General features: G+C 42.7%; 1 protein-coding gene across 4 annotated transcripts in view; it reads right to left on the reverse strand.

Annotated features, from left to right (window-relative positions):
- Positions 1-798: 798 nt before the first annotated feature.
- Positions 799-18669, reverse strand: part of C5H7orf78 (chromosome 5 C7orf78 homolog) — a 39765-nt gene continuing 21894 nt past the window's right edge. For 2 of the 4 annotated variants that reach the window (XM_090046897.1, XM_090046896.1), the window contains exon 6: positions 799-1630. In XM_090046897.1, the coding sequence (XP_089903023.1) occupies positions 1438-1630 (193 nt within the window). In that variant the 3' untranslated portion in view covers positions 799-1437. Of the gene's footprint in view, positions 1631-3620; positions 4153-17875; positions 18373-18669 lie in introns of those variants that run through there. The other 2 variants (XM_090046899.1, XM_090046898.1) reach the window with 2 other exon arrangements.

Raw genomic sequence — 18669 nt, forward strand, 5'->3', positions numbered from 1 at the left:
TAAACTAAATCTTAGTATTGCTTTATCATACTTACGGCAAGACATTCCCTTTCTGTAATCCTTTAGGGTATGGACACAGGCAAGCCTTGGTGCAGGTTATCCTGAGGTTATTTCAACACACCTCCATAAATTAGCAACACCACTTGGTCCCTCATTATACCAGCCTTGATGACATGGACGGACAGAGCAAGATGCAGTCTCTGCTTCATCTGGGTTGTCTTTAAAAAAAGACTTCATTTCAGTGTACACTTTGCATCTGATCCTCTGCTATGTCCACGTGAGTAATTTCTTTGGCAATTTGGACCCACCATATACATTGTAGTAGACATTTTGTCCACTATAATAAGCACTGCTAGTTATTTGTCCTTTGGGGCACATTTCTTTTCATTTGGTGAGTAAATCCACACTACATCTCCCCCAGTATAAAATGCTTTTCATTCACTCCATATGTTCCATGGCAATTCCAAGCCATTTGAAATTAAGCAGAAACAGAAAAACTTTAGGTATTATTAGGCCAAGAAATTTAACCAATTTAAGTTTCAGTATGACATCCTCCAAGAAGTTTAACAATGTTTTGTTCATAGATAGCGTCAAGTTAGATTGTCCATTTTTGCCAATACCAACTCTTCCTTTAACTTCTACTCACTTATGCCATGTAGGTTGGTATACCCCTTTCTCACTCTAGTTGAGATTTGCCAGTGCTGACAGTACTTAATGAATTTCTCATACCTAAATTGATTTAATATCTTTTTTAAAGTGGCAGGCTGCCACAATTGGATATGTGCTAATGGTTTTGCCCAACAGTGAAAAGCAAACCAGCCAAATCTAGTACCGATTTATATCTCTTTTACTTGTACAGTATGTGCAAAGAAGCTAGGAATTATTACTCTCAGATTTTCTAACTCAGTGAAATTTCTCATTGTATCTGAAATCAAACCTTACATCTTTCTATTCTAGCTCCTCTGCTTATTGAAAGGTTTCAAATAACTGGCAACTTTTACTTGCAGGTGCACCTTTGTGTCCCCATGGATGTCATGTGTTGTTTGTTGATTCTCTGCTTATCCCTACACAGCCCCACTCCCCCACCCCAAAAAAAAACAAACTACACAATGAACAAGGTTAAATAGTGAAAAATAGTAATATTTGAAGAATCAAAAAAACAAACTGTAACAGAGTTCGTTCAAGGGTTTACAGAGTTCCATTCTGTTCGGTTGACTTGTCTTTCACCACAAATTCGCTGCACTTTACAGTCCAGTTTTAAACCACAAAGATTACATATGCTTCCATTTTCCTTTTAGTTTTGCATACTGGTTGGCCCTGACAGTTTGCTTTATATTGAGTAAATATGTAAAAGGTGTGACCTTTGACAAAATACAAAAAGACATGCAGTCCAGTTTCTCTCTGTTACGCTGCTATGGGCATTGAAATAACTGGAGTTCACCCCAGACCTGATGAAGAATGCTTTGCATATGAACGCCTGCCTAAGTCTATCCCAACCATGCAGTTCGTCCAATAAAAGATATCTCCCACAACAATCCTTTCCTCTTGTGGAGTTACTCCAGACATGCACCAAACTAGCTCAAAAAGAAGAACAAAATTCTCCTCTCCAATATCGTCCTCAAAGGCTTCACTGAAATGAAAAGAGAAAAGAGAAATGAAAAGAGAATTTAACCACATATCTCTACATGTATTTCATTAGAGCTTTACAAACATAGCAAGCAAAGTTTAAATTTGAAATCTTTTCCAGTTTTAGTGAGATTAACTACCATTAAGAAATGCTCTATTTGGCAATGTTGATGTTTGCCTGAGGAAAACATTTTTAGTGCTAAAACAGTGGTCTTTAACTTCTTAAGACTCAAGGCACCCCATGGAAATGCCAACTCTTCATTTTCACTCTTTCTTCCCTACAGAAAAATAAGAGCAGCATATTTCAAAACTTAGAAAGACTGAAGTTGAGGCGGGGCTTTTTGCCTCAGTGCATGTGCTCAGACATCTACTTTGTTGAGGAGCAAATCGTGCCACGTGGGGCAAAATAACCCTGCCTTGCTACTCCTGGATCTGCAGCCAGGGGAAGCTAGAGCCCAGGGCCAGCACTTGTGCTGTCCCCAAGAGTATAAAAAGCTGCTCTGTCCTGGCCCCATCAATACAAAAAGCTGCCTTGGCAAGTAGCTCACAGCTATTCACTCTCAGGAGTTTCTGGGGCCCAGCCAGTTGTTACCTGGGGACACTACCAGCAGGACTGCTGAAGCAGCCCTGAGAGTTCTCTGCACCGTCTACCCACTGCAGCAGTCTGGCAGTGGGGTGTGGGGCTGCTGCCTGGCTGTGACCTGCTGCGCACCTGCCAGACCTGGATGGGGACTGCACAGCCAGTAGAGCACCTGCCCCTCTGGGCCAGCTGCCAGTGAGTTGTGGCTGCAGAGTTGGCCTTTGTGTGGCACTACTGCCATGTGTTCCCCCTGCATGGCCATCTGGGCAGCTATTGCCTGGAAGATGTTCTGGGTGTGGTGGCCTGCTCTGAACTGTCAAAGCATGTCCTCCTGCCCCCAGTTGGCCAGGAGGTCAGCCACAGCCAGCTGGGTCCAAGGTGCCAGCTCTGAGCAGGCTCCTCTGCCTGGATCCAGCCTCTTGCCTCCCTTCCAGGAATTCTAGTGTTTCCTATTGAAAAACTGAAAACCCCCTAATAAAAAAATCCCAAAGTCACTCTGTAAAATACCCCCAAATCCATGTTCCTCCACAATTAAAACAAAAGACCACTATAAAGAAAGAGAAAAAAAGTGATACAGAGACAGCAATCAGTTGGGCAATGTTTTATTGATATATCTGCAGGATTAAAACAGTTTGGAAGACTACCAGTATCTCTTTTCACAGTAATAAAGTGAACTCTAAATACATGTTTAATGAATTCACAAATACATGAATATATATTTTGCTGTCACCCGAACAAGGGTTACAGCCCCCACACAGGGGCTAAGGCCCCCCACACAGGGTCCAAATGGCCCCCACAGCCCCTGCAAGGCCCACACCCCACCCCAGCCCCAGCTGGACCCATCCCCCACCAGCCCAATGGCTGCCGCACCCAGCCCCACTCCCCCAGACCCCTCAATGGCTGCCCTGCTCAGCCTAGCCCAAGCCCTCAGTTGCACCCCCAGGCCTCTATGGCTGCCCCACCAACCTCAGGCACTAGCACTTAAAAAGAAAAAAAAAAAGCCTCTACTTACCAAGCAGGGGCTGTGGGGGTTCCATAGCCTCCTGGCACAGCCCCCACTGGTAGCACAGGGCAGTGGTGGCAGCAGGGCCTGGGCTGGGTCTGTCCCCCTGCCCTGCGCTCTGCAGGCAGTGCCCCAGTGACCCTGACAGCAGCTGGACTGCTGGTAAGTGCTGGGGGGTTTTTTGGGGAGGATTTTTTTTATTTTGGGGATGCTGGGGATGGGGCCAGGCAGGGCATTGATCAGGGGGTCTTGGGGGGCAGGTGGGAGGTGGGGCCAGGCAGAAAAGGGATCGGGGGCTTGGGGGCAGGCGGAGGGTGGGGCGGAGCACAGCAGGGATTGAGGGGCTTGGGGGGCAGGCAGGGGAGGGCTGGGGGAATAAGCAGGGCCAGCGGGGATCTCCCCATAGTCCTCTCCCCCCCCCAGTCCCCCAGACCACTTACTTACTGGCACTGGAGCCCTGCTGCAGCCAGACCATCTCTGTGGAGGACCCAGCCTCCAGTTGCCTCAGGGCACAGTCCGGGACCGTGCCCAGCCCCACTTTTTTTAATTCCGTTTTTTTAGACCCCCAGGGGTCTAATTTTGCCCCCATGCTGCAAACCGGGGGGAACCTTTTTCTGTTCCTGTGTGTGCCTCTTGCAGTGTCTCAAAGGGGTTGGAAATGCTGCACAAGAGGTGCATCCGGGCTCGTCTGAATGCCTTGACACCCTTGAAAGGCACTTGAGTGTTCTGTGGAACCCTGGTGGAAAATCATTGTGCTAGAACAAACAGAAGGCAAATGTCAAGAAGGATGTGTTTCCATGTCTTCTCACACAACTACCTCCTGTTTAGAGGAACTGGTTTGGTTTGTTTGGGTTTTGTTTGTTTGCTCACTGTAGTAAATTACCAGATCATGCAGGTTTCCAGGAATTTCCTCAGGTTTATCACAGCAATAAATCATTCCTTCCTGTATGGAGATATGATAATAGTTGCTATTTAAAAAGCTGTCATCAAAATCAATCCACCAAGTATAGAGTTTTCTGCATTTGGGCAGACCTGTCCTAGTTTGATGAGGAAAGTCTGCAAATCTTTGCCATGAATAAAATTCAAGATTGCAATGAGAAAGTATTTCTTGGAAAACAGGTAGAAAATACAGAAAAATGGAAAATTCATTTATCTAGGTTAATGAAGATTTGGAGGCACTTGGCCAGACCCCCAACTTACATGACTCAGCGTAACATTAATGGAATATCAGCCGAGAAGTTGGGCTATGAGGAGTGAAACAGGACTGTATGGAGGTGCCTAGGTCCATGTAAAATGTACGGAAAATGACCCAGCCGCAGTTGTCTGACTGCCAAAGAAAGTGACCTAACCATTAGCCTATTAGGTAAAAGGTGGACAGATGCTCTGCCTCCAGACCAAAATGATGGAGGCCCTATAATATAGACCCCTGAGGCTGAGTAGTGGGAGAAATGCTTGTACCTAGTATTTCCCACTGGCTACCTGTACGTACCACCGCTATGAGCTTGTGCACTCTGAAGTTTCACAAGGCCATCCACTGAGAGCATGAGAAAGCACTTCTCTAGGCAAAGAAGGCTCAGTCCCTGAGGCAAGCTGCATATTCTTTGATCAAGTGAAGAAGTTACATAGGCTTAAATCTTTAAGAGACGTAATAGCTTCTGGGCCACCCATAGTGGCTGAGGGTAATTTCCAGAAATAGTCTGAGCAGACAGACTTCCTGTAAGTTTCAAGAACTGAACTTCACAGACTTTTTATATAAGAGTCAAATCCAGATACTTTAACTTAGCTCAAGTTTCAGAATGGTATTTTTAGAACCAAGAAGTGGTAATTGAAGTTCACTATTTATACAGGACTAGAAAATAAGGTTTTATGAAGATTTTGGTATTTATCTTTCTCTTGGTCTGAATGGTTACAGAAGAAGGAAAAGAAAACTGTCACATCACTTTTGAGCCTTTTATAATGAGTATTTCCCACAACACAACAAATGTTAGTTTATGCCAGTTAGAACTAACAACCACCAACTAAGATGTCAAAAGCACAGGAAGCCAAGTAAAATTCCATCAAATACACTGCATAGCAATCAATAAAAACTGGTAGAAAGCACAGTCATCTTTTGGCTGCAGCCATTAAACATATGGACATCATCCATCATGCTCATAAGCCTTATCTGACCCAGGCACTTTTAACCCGGTGACAATAGTGATGTGAGCATTAAATGGGAAAAAATGTAAACATCATCAGTGACAGTGAACATTAGGATGCTACATACTTCTAACAAGGAAATTTTCTGTCTCAAGAAGCTTCTGTCTTGCAGAAGGCAATACACATGCACATATATTTATATAGGCACATACATGTAAATAGGTCCAACGCTAATATTTGTGACCTTTGACCAGCAGAAAAGAAAGGTATTTTCATGCTGCATTTTTTTCCTGTGGCAAAAGTATTATTTTTAAAGTTTTGATGGAAAGTCTTGAAATTTCACTTTGACTTTAAATGTTGCTTAGTTTTACTTTTGCAAATCAATATATTGTTTAAATATATTAATATTTTGTTTATATGTTTTGCTTACATTATTATGGCTCACCTATTTTTGCTGTCTCTCAACTAGAAAAGGAGAGGAAAAGTAACAGGAAAGCAGAAAAGACACTTTTTAATCCCTTTCAAATTGGAAAATGTGGAAAACAGTAGAAAGATATAAGAAAATGATAGGAAAAGCTAACGATGTCAAATATTGAAGAATTTTCCTTTAAAAAAAGTTTCATTTTAAATAAAAGTATAAAATTTCCAATAGAAATGTTCCTATAAAAATAAAATTTCCAGTAGGGCTATTTTTCAATGAAAAATTTATTTTCAAACTTCTGCTTTCTAGTAAAACAAGAGAGCCCCTCTAAGCAAACTTCGTATTCTCAGACAGCTCATGAACTATTGTGGGGTTCCTGAGTACAGGCTTACAGTGGTATTAAAGAAACATTTCTGGAAAAATAAGATTCTAAGCTGATATTGTTTGCTCAAGGAAAATTATAACTGCGCCCTTCTTATGCATTGCTCTCTCTCTTAAATTTCATGCATCGCTCTCTTTCTCTTAAATTTCATTTAAATGATTGATCAAAAAACAGGCATGCTCAGAAGTAATCCAGAATTAAACACAATGGTTGTGAAATTGCAAAATGTTTGTGTGAAGCATTAGCAATTATGCCTACTGAAAAACATGTGTCTTGTTCCTTTTCTGTGAAAGAAAAAAAGATCAGCTTTCTTCCTTCAACAGTGATAAAAATGCTGATTAGTTATACCATTTAGTTATTACTTATTTACCCTGTCTTCTGCCTGACTTCAACCACAGCTGACTATTTCTCTCCATTTACTTATTATCGCTGAAGTCAATGGTGCCAGGATATTACCCCTACATGGCATTTGTTCCAAAGCTAGGACCTATTTCCAAAACACCCCTACTCATCCTTGTCATCCATAGTCACATAAATATACCTGTTGACTTCAGTGAGACTGTTTGCATGCCTAAGGACTATACATATGAGCCTGTATGTACAAGACTGAGTCTGTGGTATCTCTGAATACTACTGTCTAGCTGCAGGGTTTTGGGTTGTAGCTGTGTTGGTCTAAGGACATAAACAGGCAAGCTTCTTTGGGTAGATGTAATATCTTTTAGTATGGGGGATACTTGAGAAGGCCATGCACCATCCCGCACCGCCGCGCAGGCACCACCCATATTCCCCCCACCTCCACTCCACGTCTGGCCTCACACCACCCTCTCCCTCCCTGCTCTGCATCCAGCCACCAGGGGCACACTGATCCAAAAAGGTTGAAAACCCTGTTTTAGTAGACCAACTGAGTAGTTGGGGAAAAATTTCATAGTTGGTAGGGTCAGAAGGGACCTAAGCAGATCATCTAGTCTGACCCCCTGCCATGAGCAGGAAAGGATGCTGTGGTCAAATGACCCAAGCTAGGTGGCTGTCTAGCCTCCTTTTGAAGACCCCCAGGGTAGGGACAAGCACCCCTTCCCTTGGAAGTTGGTTCCAGATCCTAGCTGCCCTGACTGTGAAGTAGTGCCTCCTGATATCTAGCCTGAATCTGCTCTCAGTCAACTTAAGGCTGTTGTTCCTTGTTACCCCTGGTAGTAGTCCGGGGGAACAGGGACTCTCCCATTGCCTGCTGGTCCCCCTTGGCAAGTTTATAGGCGGCCACCAGATCCCCTCTCAGCCTTCTCTTGTGGAAGCTGAACAGGTTCAGGTCCCTTAGCCTCTCCTCGTAGGGCCTGCCCTGCTGCCCCCAATCATGTGGGTGGCCCTCCTGTGGACCCTCTCCATGTTGTCCACATCCCTTCTGAAGTGCAGCGCCCAGAACCGGATGCACTACTCCAACGGTGGCCTAATCAGTGTCACAGAGGGGGAGGAGCACCTCCTTGGACCTGCTCGTGATTCATCTATGGATGGATGACAAAGTGCAGTTAGCCTTCCTGACTGCGTCCCCACATTGGTGGCCCATGCTCATGTTGGCATCAATGATGATTCCAAGATCCTTCTCTGCCTCTGTGCTGATGAGAAGTGAGTTCCCCAGCCCGTAGGTATGGTGCTGGTTCTTCCTCCCCAGGTGCAACACTTTGCACTTGTCTGTATTGAAACTCATCCTATTCTCATCTGCCCACCACTGTAACCTGTTGAGATCTAATTGTAATCTGTCCCTCTCTTCTAGCATGCTCACTTCTCCCCACATCTTAATGTCATTTGCGAACTTGAACAAGGTGCTTTTCACCCCCTCATCCAAATCTCTGATGAAGATATTGAACAGTGCAGGCCCGCTTTTGGGTACAAGCTTTTGGGTACAAGCACCCTTCTTCAGGCATAGGGAGTCTCTGCTGTTCTGAGATCTCCAAAAAATGAAAGAAACTAAAAGTCTGACAGGATATCAGTGAAAATGTAAGCAGGTAGAAATTAGGAAACCAAAGAGTAGGGAAAGGTGCAGGGGAAAAATAATCCGAAGGTAAGTAAGGGAGACTTTACTGTACTTGAGATCTCCAAGGGAGAAAAGAGGTAGTCTGTGGAAAAAAAGTAAATACCTGGAAATTAGGAAGACAAAAGGTAGAAAAGGAGGGGAGAGGAGGAAGCAGGTGGGGATGGGGTGTGAAGAAAATCATAAAAGGTAAGGTCGGGCAGGCACCTGATGAATCAGATGTCAGGCAGGTTGTAATGTGTCATAAATCCAGTGTCTATATTGAGTCCATGATTTTTTGTATCTGGTACATTTATGAAATAAAGTTCATAGGATCATCTACAAAATGTCTCTAGTTTGAATCTTTCAGTAATAAAATTTAATAGATAATATTCTGTTCTATTCAAGGCATCAACATTTTTACACCAATTGCACACTAACATTTGTTCGGTTGAAGTCCTACCCTGTTTTTGCCCAACTTGAGTTAGCATAAAGGTGAAAATAGTTTTAAAATATATTAAAGGCAACTGCTTTAAAATGACAGAGGGAAGATATAACCTTTGATAACAATTAAAGGATATCCTGCAAAAGAATTGACTTTTATTAGTAGATGTTTTGGATGGGGAATCCAGGAAAAAGATGACAACGTTGAGATGGAAATACAAAGCACCCGAGCGAGGGACTAACAATCGAGGGGTGGGGGAGAGGAGTGGAACGCGACTAGGTTACATACCATACAATGTTAGCGAACTAAGCCCGGGGGTGGGGGAGTGTGGAAGGGGGAGGTGGAAGGGGGGATCGCGACGCTGAGAGGGAAAGAAGATAGATACACACATACCCATTACAGTGGTCCGCGATGTTGAAGGAAGTGGCTCGGAGTGAGCGTCTCAGTCCATAAAGTCCGATCACGGGGGTCCTCTTCGGGTGGGGCGGGGTCATCCGTGGCAGCGAAGTCCTCTCGACGCGACGCGAAGCGAAGGGGTGGGGGGGCGGTTCAGGCGGCGGCGTCCTCCGGGTCCGGTCCAGCGGCGGCTGGTCTGGAGGGGTCGGTGTACTGGCGGTGGCCTGTGATGTGCTCCACGTAGATGTCGCGGGACCAGCAGATGGTGTTGGACACCATGAGGCAGCGCATCAGCTTGGCGTAGCGGCGGGAAACGCGGCAGGCGTGGAGGACGCTCTCGTTGTTGGGGTCCCAGGCTCCGAGCGTCCCCACGATGAGCGCGTCCACCGTCACGTCATAGCCGCGGCTCCTCAGGGTGTCGGCCAGTGGGGCGTACTTCTCCCGCTTGTGAGCCCGGGCCTAAATACCATGTTAACCCTACACGCACAAAATGTTGATAGCTTCTGTCATAGCTCTAAGGTTCTCTTGTTCTCATAACAGGGAATGCAACATGAATATACCCAGTGAGCTTTGTATTTTTGTGTTGATGTTTTGTTGTTTTAACTGAGAATGAGACAGGATATTACCTCTTTTTCACTGATCAGTCTCCCAAATCCTGGAACTGATCCCAAACCCACTGAAGTTAATGGGAGCCCTATCATTGAATGTGCTAGGCTTTCAAGAAAGCCCAAATCCAAACCAACCAATTGGATTAGGTATGTCCAGAGAGTCCACCTGAATTATAATGTAGAGCAGGGGCGGGCAATTATTTTGGGCAGAGGGCCACTTACTGAGTTTTGGAAAGCCATCGAGGGCCACATGACAGGCAGCCCAGGGCAGATTAATATTAATTTTCTACATTTTTTAGGCGCCCCGCAGGCTGAATAGAATGGCCTGGTGGGCTGCATTCAGCCCCTGGGCCACATTTTGTCTACCCCTGATGTAGAGTGACTTCACCTCTTCCCTTCCTCTGTGGAAGTAGAAGGCATACTCATCCTCTAGAGCTGCTGGGAACAGCATCGGAAGCAATCAGAGGGATGGAATGGGATATGGTCAAAGCAAAATTGTCCAGGAGCATTAAAGTCTAGATGAAGATATATTTTTAAATCAAACTTAGAATCAGTTTCAGTTTCCAGATGCTGATAAACATGTTTACTGGAAATAGACATGTTTTTTTCCTGTCTCTTTCCTGACTGCAGAAAGTATGTGGAAAATGCACCAATATTAGAAAGCTCATTGTCAAAATAAAATCCTTTTTAGGTTTATTCCACAGGTTTAGATGCAATAGGAAGACATTCTGTTCCATCATGTAACCCTATAAAAGAAACTAAATGACTTGTAATAGTGACTTGTATTACTTTGTGTTTTTTTTCCAAAATGCATCCATTCTGTTTTCTAGGCCCCCATACAAAGAATTAAATGAGAATTAAGTACAGGTTAAGGCAAAATATCCAAATTACAAGTGAGAAATTTCATATAGAAAAGGGATGTGAAGATGAAAATTTTAAAAAATCTATTTCAATTGAGAAAGTTTTTGTTCACGGGGAATTTCAGGAAAATGTTTCAGATTTACACTCTCACTTTTATTAAGTGATAAAGTGAAATGTGTTTCAACTGGAAGCTAAAATAGACTTCCTGTTTTTCCTAAGGGGACTTTCAGAAATAAGAAAGGTGCATCATCATGAGCAAAAGCAGGGCTCCAAGTCTACCATGAGTGAACACAGCTAATAGCAATGATGAAAGTGTATTAATGATATTTACTGATGGTTGTCCCTGGTGGTTCTGAGTGTGCCTCTTCAATAGACACATCTATGTTAGAACACAATCATAAGGTCACACGTAAACCTGGCATTAAACTAGACCTACAGTCAACGGAGTCACAAACCGTCTTGCTTCATATTGTATTAACTGACGATGAGCAAGTTCTGTTGGAACCTCAGTTACTGATGTTTAACTGATAATATGTTAAACCCAACCTGCCCCTATCAGCAGCGACTACAAGGTCACAGAAGTGTGCAGTTCAATATAGCTTTTTAGTCTTCTTCACTAGAAAATTAAGTTCTATTAGATACCCATTATTTCCTAGGGGACTTGCAATGATGTGACTTCCTTCTGTAATCACATTTACCGGAGCTCCTCTGTTTTCAAAAGGCAAAATCCCCATTAATACCTGAATTTGTTGTGCTTACCCTTAAACAGGCCAAAATATTACAGTGCAGTAACAATGAATATAGTGAGAAATAACAAAAGGGAAGCCAGTAAAATCAGTGAATCCATTTGACAGATGTATGTAATATTTGGTTGCAGCATCATGAAAATGGACTGTCTTCTCAGAATGCCAGAGCCATTTGTTTAATGCACTTTGGGCATGACCCAGTTCCTATTTAACTCAGTAAACACTTGTTATCAGCTCTAATGCAGAATGGACAAAATCATATGACCACAAAGAACTACATAAGACCTTCAGCAGACCTATCTGGTCTGAAGTTTCACATAGAGCATACCAGCCAGCTTCTATAGAAATAATTAGTGGATAGTATATCCATGCTCTAGCGCTTTAAAATAGAGTAGGCAATTGTGTTTCCTTTTACACTGTTTGTCAGCTCCACAAAGGCAGAATATTTCCTTAACTGAAAAAAAAAAGTCACACTCTGGTTCTAATTATTTTTGACTATTCACAGTGCTTTTTTTACTTCAAAAGGCACCAGGAGGGATTTTTCCTGTTTCTAAAAATATAGACCAGGATGAATCTGTTTATTGCATTGTAATTTGACCTTCCACTGTACACTAAGGGACTGTTTTAGCCCGAACCATTGGTAGAAAAGGGTATATCACTACTCACATAGAAACTTCTACACTATTTTTGATGCAAGTAAAAAGAAGTTTCAGCAATGAATGTGAAGGATGTTTGTTAACAAGCATTAGTGAATTCACTAAAGAAATGTGCAACGCACAATACTGTTTAGTTCAGCGTAAGTCACAGACATTCCCTTGCCATATTTTTGTATTAAGAAAAATTAAATATTCTCTTTGCAGGTCTTTGTGCTTAAGCAGGTTCAGCTTCTGTATTCTGTATACTGAAGGCTGGGTAATAATATGAAAGTAAACTGAATCCTTAGCAAAAGAACCACTGCCAGAGATGCTGCAATTACAGATAGTATTTTAGTCACATACACAGACCAACTTACAGATATCAGCTCAAGCATCTCATTCTTCCTGCAGCATGTCTTCTTCCTTTCAACAGTTGCTTTTATTATTGTTGTTTTGTCTAATGTGCAGCAACTTGCAGATTTGCTAGAGTCAAGGCTACATAGGCCTCTCTAGGGATGAAGTCTTTATCCCAAAGTTGCCTACTACACTTTGTTGTCTTCAAATATATTGGTCTTTGAGCCAGCCTCCTGCTTCTTGTCTGTGTTACTACCTTTGATGGAAGACATGCTTCCACACACTTGTTGCCTGTATACTGTTGGGTTTGCTCACATGGTTCTCTGTATAAGCATATACCTGTTTTTCTCTGCCTTCCCTAGGCCAGGTCAGCTGATGACTAAGACTGTTGCTCCTGGGCACGATCTTGGCTCCAGCTATCTAAAGGTGTCAGATTTTTCTTAGGCTAGGTACAGACAGTCAAAAAGCCCGAGGCTGAATTGATTCAGCCTTTGCAAGTTAATCTAAACTGCACAAATAAAAATGAAACATAAGTGAACAGACATTTACCTTTGCAGGTATATGGCTGTATTTTATGCATCAGTGACTCAGGCCAGAAGCCAGGGGGCACAAGAGCACAGGTCTCTGTCTGTATGCTCATTTCCTCTTCCTCCTGCCCCCAAAGGCATTAGGATTTGAAGTCCAGTATTACATCAGCAGGATTCTGCAGGGTTGCTCACATCACTTCTTCTTCCTGTCTCCAAGTGCCTGTGAAATTTGTAGTCCACAATTGCAGCCAACAGTAAGTTTGAGTGGGAAAAGGGTTGTTTAACCCCCTTCCCTGGCCCCAGCCCCCAGCCCAGGGTTTGTTGGGGGGGGTCAGTTCCCCTCCTTATAGACTGGGCTTGCCCCCCCCACTTCCGTTCCCCCTTTGTCAGTCAATCCTCACTGCTCCAGCTAGCCCTGCTCTCTAGAGCAGACAGCACAGCCTGCCCAGCCCAGGGCTGCAAAATGCTGGGCTGCTGGAGGACCATGATTTAACTTGAACCAGGAAGGAGTCTGGGACAGAAGTTTCATAAACCCGTTTGACCCATATCAGTTAAGTCTGATACGGCATTCAATCAGGTTTATCTTTAAACTAGTTTCAGCCACTTTGAAACTGGTTTATCTGCATTGAACTTCTATTCTGTTACTTGTTTAAATCAGTTTCTGATCATTTAAACTGGTTTATGTGTAATGAAGTTACTGTAATTGATAAAATGGATTGAGCACAAAGTGAAGTCTAATCCAGAGCCTGATTACGTGGCCTTTTGCGAAATCCCTTAGACCCCCAACACAAGAAAGTAACTAAATGCATGCTTAAGTCCAGTCTTGATGACCAAAGTTTCTGAGTGCACAATGATCTTTAGACATGTCTAAAGGGCTATCCAAAGTAGGGTTGTTCTTCTGATAGTCTTACGCAGCTCTCCTTCTCACATTCTGTGTCTAAATTGGAGTTGATAAAGGTCTGTAAACACTTGGAGATGCACAGAAAAGGCACTGTATTGTATAGTATTAGTAACAGTAGCTCATGAGTCTGCTGATTTTTCCTTTTAAAAAGAAAGCTCGTTTGAAATGAGTTTGTTTGCTCTTACGCAGTATTCTAGTTGCACACCATCTACAACTAATCTCTGTCGAAGCTTACATCAGTCTGTCACAAGTATCCAAAGTAAAGTTCTCAGATTGATTCCATTTTGTTTAAGGAAACTGCAGGAGGTTGTACCAAAGCACATTTCAAAACACAGTCCTTCTCAAATTAATGCCATGTGTGTAATACAAATCCAAAACAAAGCAATTCAGCTTCCACACACGTCATCCAAAGCCCAGAGTAAACTGAAAGTTTCTAATAGACTCCAGCCTGCCTTGGATTAAGGCATATTTCCAGAGACACTTACAGTACAAGATGTTGATCATTCTTTCTATACTTTGCAAAATAATGCTCACATTGCAGCTGACAACATGCTCAAAAAGGATGTTCAGAGCACAAGGGTGCCAGCAGGATTTAAATTGCATTTACATTTAGACAGTGAAGGTGGAAAAAAAAAAAAAGTTAAGAGATTCTGCTAGACTTCAATACCAACATCTGCCGAGATGTAATTACATATTTAGCCACTGCTCGCTACAGAAAATACACCTTGTTTCTTTAAGGCGATATGAAGCATGCAGTAAAAGGAGAGATCAGCCTGAGAGACTAGCGTCTTTGAGATGGAATCACAGGATAGTTTGTATGGCAAATGAGTTCAGACATGGAATACAGACAAGAGACACTCTACTCCGATAGCAGTCTTTCAGTTTACCATGGCACTTTGCATGGGTCAGTGGATTTCCTGAGAATCATTAACTTGCTAATTACCCTTGGAAACAGCAATGAAGGACTCATAAAAAAAGTCATGTGATTTCTATGCTGTATGTTAGAGTGCACTCAAGCTCTCCAATTTGTACTTTATCATAATCATGGAAGGATTTCACTCTCTGTTTGGATTCTAGGTTGTACAATACTGGTCACACTGCTCTATTGTGCTGAAGACTGACACTGATAAGTCCTGGAGGCTCACAGCTGCATACTTAGCTTAACTCCTGCTTCATTTTAGAAAAGCCACTGTAGTCACCTGGACACAAGAATTTGGAAGCTAAGCATGAAGTCTGATGTATTTCCTAGCCTGTCAGCATCTACATTTCTCTTCGCAGCAATGCTGGGGGTTCAACTTTGGGTGCAAACTGTAAGTTCTGGGATGCCTCTCTTTTTCCCCCATGATGTTCTTAGTAGGAATGGTTCCCCTTTTTTGGTATAAGGAACTAGGCATTTCAAAAAGGCTTATACGAAATAAGTGTCCAAATCTTAAAATCCCATCCTTGGGCCAGATACACCTACTTGGAGCTTCCTGCAGCTATTTGTATAACTGGAATTTAGGACAGAGTTGGATACTCATATCTTTAAGTGATTCACCCTAGATTGAACACCAAAAATTGTGTGCCTAAATCCAACATGCACGTCCATTTGGCACTGTACACAGTCCCACGTAGATGTGTGTACCTGTCTGAAATGCCACAGAACGTTCACTTTGCCAGCAAATTTCAAAATGGGATCTGGAACAATTCTCGAGCAAAGCTCTGCTTTTGTCTTTGGAGAGAAAAATGCCATTAATCATCTTCAGAGTAGGATTAATGCCATGTTTTCAGTCTGTACCCTGCTGCTTCACAGGTAGCCTGTGAATTTATGAAGACTCACATCACCCCCCTTTACCCCCACTCAAAACCCCCCCCCCCCAAAACAAAACAAAACAAAACAAACCCCATGAGATGCCACCAGTTCAGTGTAGGGAGAGTATAAGGTGCACTGACCATGATCTAGAGACAGTTTGGGGAGTCAGACAAGGCCAGGCAGGGCAGGGTACTTCATTGTATGTACTAGATTTGCTTTCCTGGGGAAGTAAAGGAAGGCAGAGGGAGAGAAACACACCATCTCTGTTTGTGAGAAGAAGAAAAAGAGAGAGAGACAGTGTCTGACTTGCTATCTTGAGAGATGTGAAGTATGTGCTCTAAGTGGGTTAAAACCAAAGTCATGCATAATATCAGCAACCCAGCAGATTGTGCTCATTCCCTGTGAGCATAGCAGTCACCCTGGACATAAGGAATTTGGTACATATACATACTGGACTCTGTTGTACTCAGAAGCCTCATACCCTTTACTGAAGGTGCAAAGTACAACCCACCAAGTACAAGCCCCACCACCAGCTGGTAACTCCTTCTCTCATGCTGCACAGACTTTTCCATAACCGTCCCATTGGCCAATCCCCACATTCCTGTGCTTGATTAGGTCTTTCTGCAGCACATCTTGCTAAGCTGTTTTCAAGTCTACAGGCACTGGTGAAATCCTCTGCATAAGTTATGCCTGAAGGCAGATCTCTCCACTTTGTCCTCCACAAAGAAGTTAGCCTGATGACAGGTTGTATTTATTTTCCTGCTGTGGCCAGACAGGATCCACAGGGGCTCTCCTAGAAGGCTTTCTGTGGTACGGTGACCAGTAGGACAGTATTAGGCTGACCAGTCACAGATTTTCACTCAGCCAAAATGTGTGCCCAATCAGCACACAGGTATCCAACCCAGTGAAAGTGGAGGCTGAGGATACTGAATTGCTCCAGGAGCAAGGCACGTCATGGGTTGCAATGTGTATTTGGCTACCCTGTGGGCTGGCTCTTGAGCTTCCGTGTATTTCCCTCCATTGTCTGGCTGTGATCCCAGACTAGACTCTTCAAAAGCAGTTAGCGAGTGGTGGCACCCACATGTCTCTACATCCAAGAAAGATGATGTAAGGCTTCTGCTTACCTGTCTATGTCCATCCTTAGTATAGGCTTCTGGTCAATCTCCATTGCTGCATGATGCTGGAGGAATGCTAGATGCACCAAATATTGTGTATTACTTCCCTATCCATTAGAGGTTTGGGAAGGCCCAGTTAATGTTTTCAACATGGTACAAGTGCAAAATAGCTGTATACTTTCAAATACGAGGTCATATAGAGCCTTCACTCAGCATTTAGCAATCCCATCTGGTGCTGTGTAAGGACTGCACAACCAAGCTAAATTAACTTGAAAATGACTGCATCTGCTGGTGCACAGAGGAAGAGAATTCCCAAATTCTGTTCATTCTGAATCCAGATTTAGATTTTTAAAATGAGATTAACAGTGAGCTCCACATTCCAAACCAGACAAGAATCTGGGAATGTAATGGATTTCCTCCTGGCCCAGCATACTATGAAGATGTACATCTGGGAATTATTACAAAGACTCTAAACTGGCTAGGAGTCCACTCAGAACTATGAGATCATTTCCTAAGGGAGAATCATTGGTGAGAATTAAATTATGGCCTTACTTTCTTTCTGAAAGGACAAATCAATCCTGCATGTAATTTCCTCATACTAACACAGCAGTTAGTGTCCACTTTTGCACTGTTATCTTACAGCTTAAGCCTAGCTCTGACAAAAAACCCCCAAGAACAAAGGAACAAAGTTCAATGTGTGTGTGTGTGTGAGTGTGTGTGTGTGTGTGTGTGTGTGTGTGGCGGGGGGGGAGTAGTTTATGGAAAGGAAAGGAAAGGAAAAACAAAGATTTGAATGTTCAGTTAGGACACAATAAATTCCAGATTGGTCTCTCTCCTTCTTAGTGTTTTACCTAAGTCACTTATCTTCACATGTTATAATATTTCCTGCTATGGACCACTGTTTCCAGAGGATGCCAAAGTGAATTAAGTAATAAAAGAACATCATCATCATATTTATAGGTCCCTGTAATTGTAACTGCTTTTAGTGCCCTTTAAAAAGATGAGTCTCTGCCCTTAGAAGGCCTGACCCTTTGAATTGCTGAGCACTAGTCTCAACAAATAATGAATTCACCTCACAATATCTAGCCTTCCAGACATTGGCTTTTCCCACATTGGAGTCAATGGCAAAATGGCCACTTGTTTCAATGGGATAGACAAGAACGTGAACATGGCATCAGTGGTACAGGGTGTCAGTTCTAAATTCTTGATCTGTGACTTGGAAATTGTAGCTTCTGAAAGTGATGGGAGGCCCATTCTCCCCTCAGCTTCAAAGTGCCTGGGTAAACAAATGAAGTGGCAAATGACTAATAAGTTTAGGTAGGTTTAAAACTAAGGACATGAAGAAGAGAAGAAAGGTATGAAGTGAAAGAGGAAATATATAAAAAAGTATTTTTTAAGGATGAAGTCACAATATCACTTCTGTTTTTTCAGGAATAAAAACCATGCAAAGCAGAGAGCTCAAATGTACAACAAGAAAGACCATAGGAGACTGTTTTGCAAACTCATGCTACATTTTACTTTGTTTCCATTTTGAATCAGTGCTTTAAAAGTTACACCAACTGCATTGTACTATACATATTACAAGTTCTTAGTTAATGGATCTACCCAGAATAATTAGTATGAACTAAGAGCTCTAGCTCTCCTTTGTTATTCCAAGCCAGGATTCTCAAAAAGTTGAGACCTGACACAACAAGATGTACAAGAAATATGGATAAACACTGCTAGTATCTCTCAGAGTTTGTGGTGGTATTTATGTTTCATATGTCAGGAATGTTGGATATTGCTGTAGAACTTCCATTGCGTTGCTCTCTTCTTGTCCTGACCAATAGCCTGGGATCCCTACGAAATGAAGATGCTCCTATTTAATGTAACAATTTATAATATAAAACTGCATCAGGTTTGTAGGAGACTCCATGGAATAAAAGAAGAATTAAAACAGAGTATTTAGAAAGGATTGATTTTTCCAGTTTCAAGATTGGTGCTGCTAATTTCATACTTAAAGAATCACTGTACTGGGGCTACAATGAAGAGCAGTAGCATAGCAGTTCTTACCAAGATTTCTGATACCTTATTCTGAACACCATGTTACATGAGTCCTGGGTTTTGGCGGGGACCAAATATATGGCCACACAAGTA

Source organism: Crocodylus siamensis, chromosome 5 (assembly GCF_052110815.1).
Source record: "Crocodylus siamensis isolate JL-2025a chromosome 5, ASM5211081v1, whole genome shotgun sequence".
NCBI classification, from domain to species: domain Eukaryota; kingdom Metazoa; phylum Chordata; order Crocodylia; family Crocodylidae; genus Crocodylus; species Crocodylus siamensis.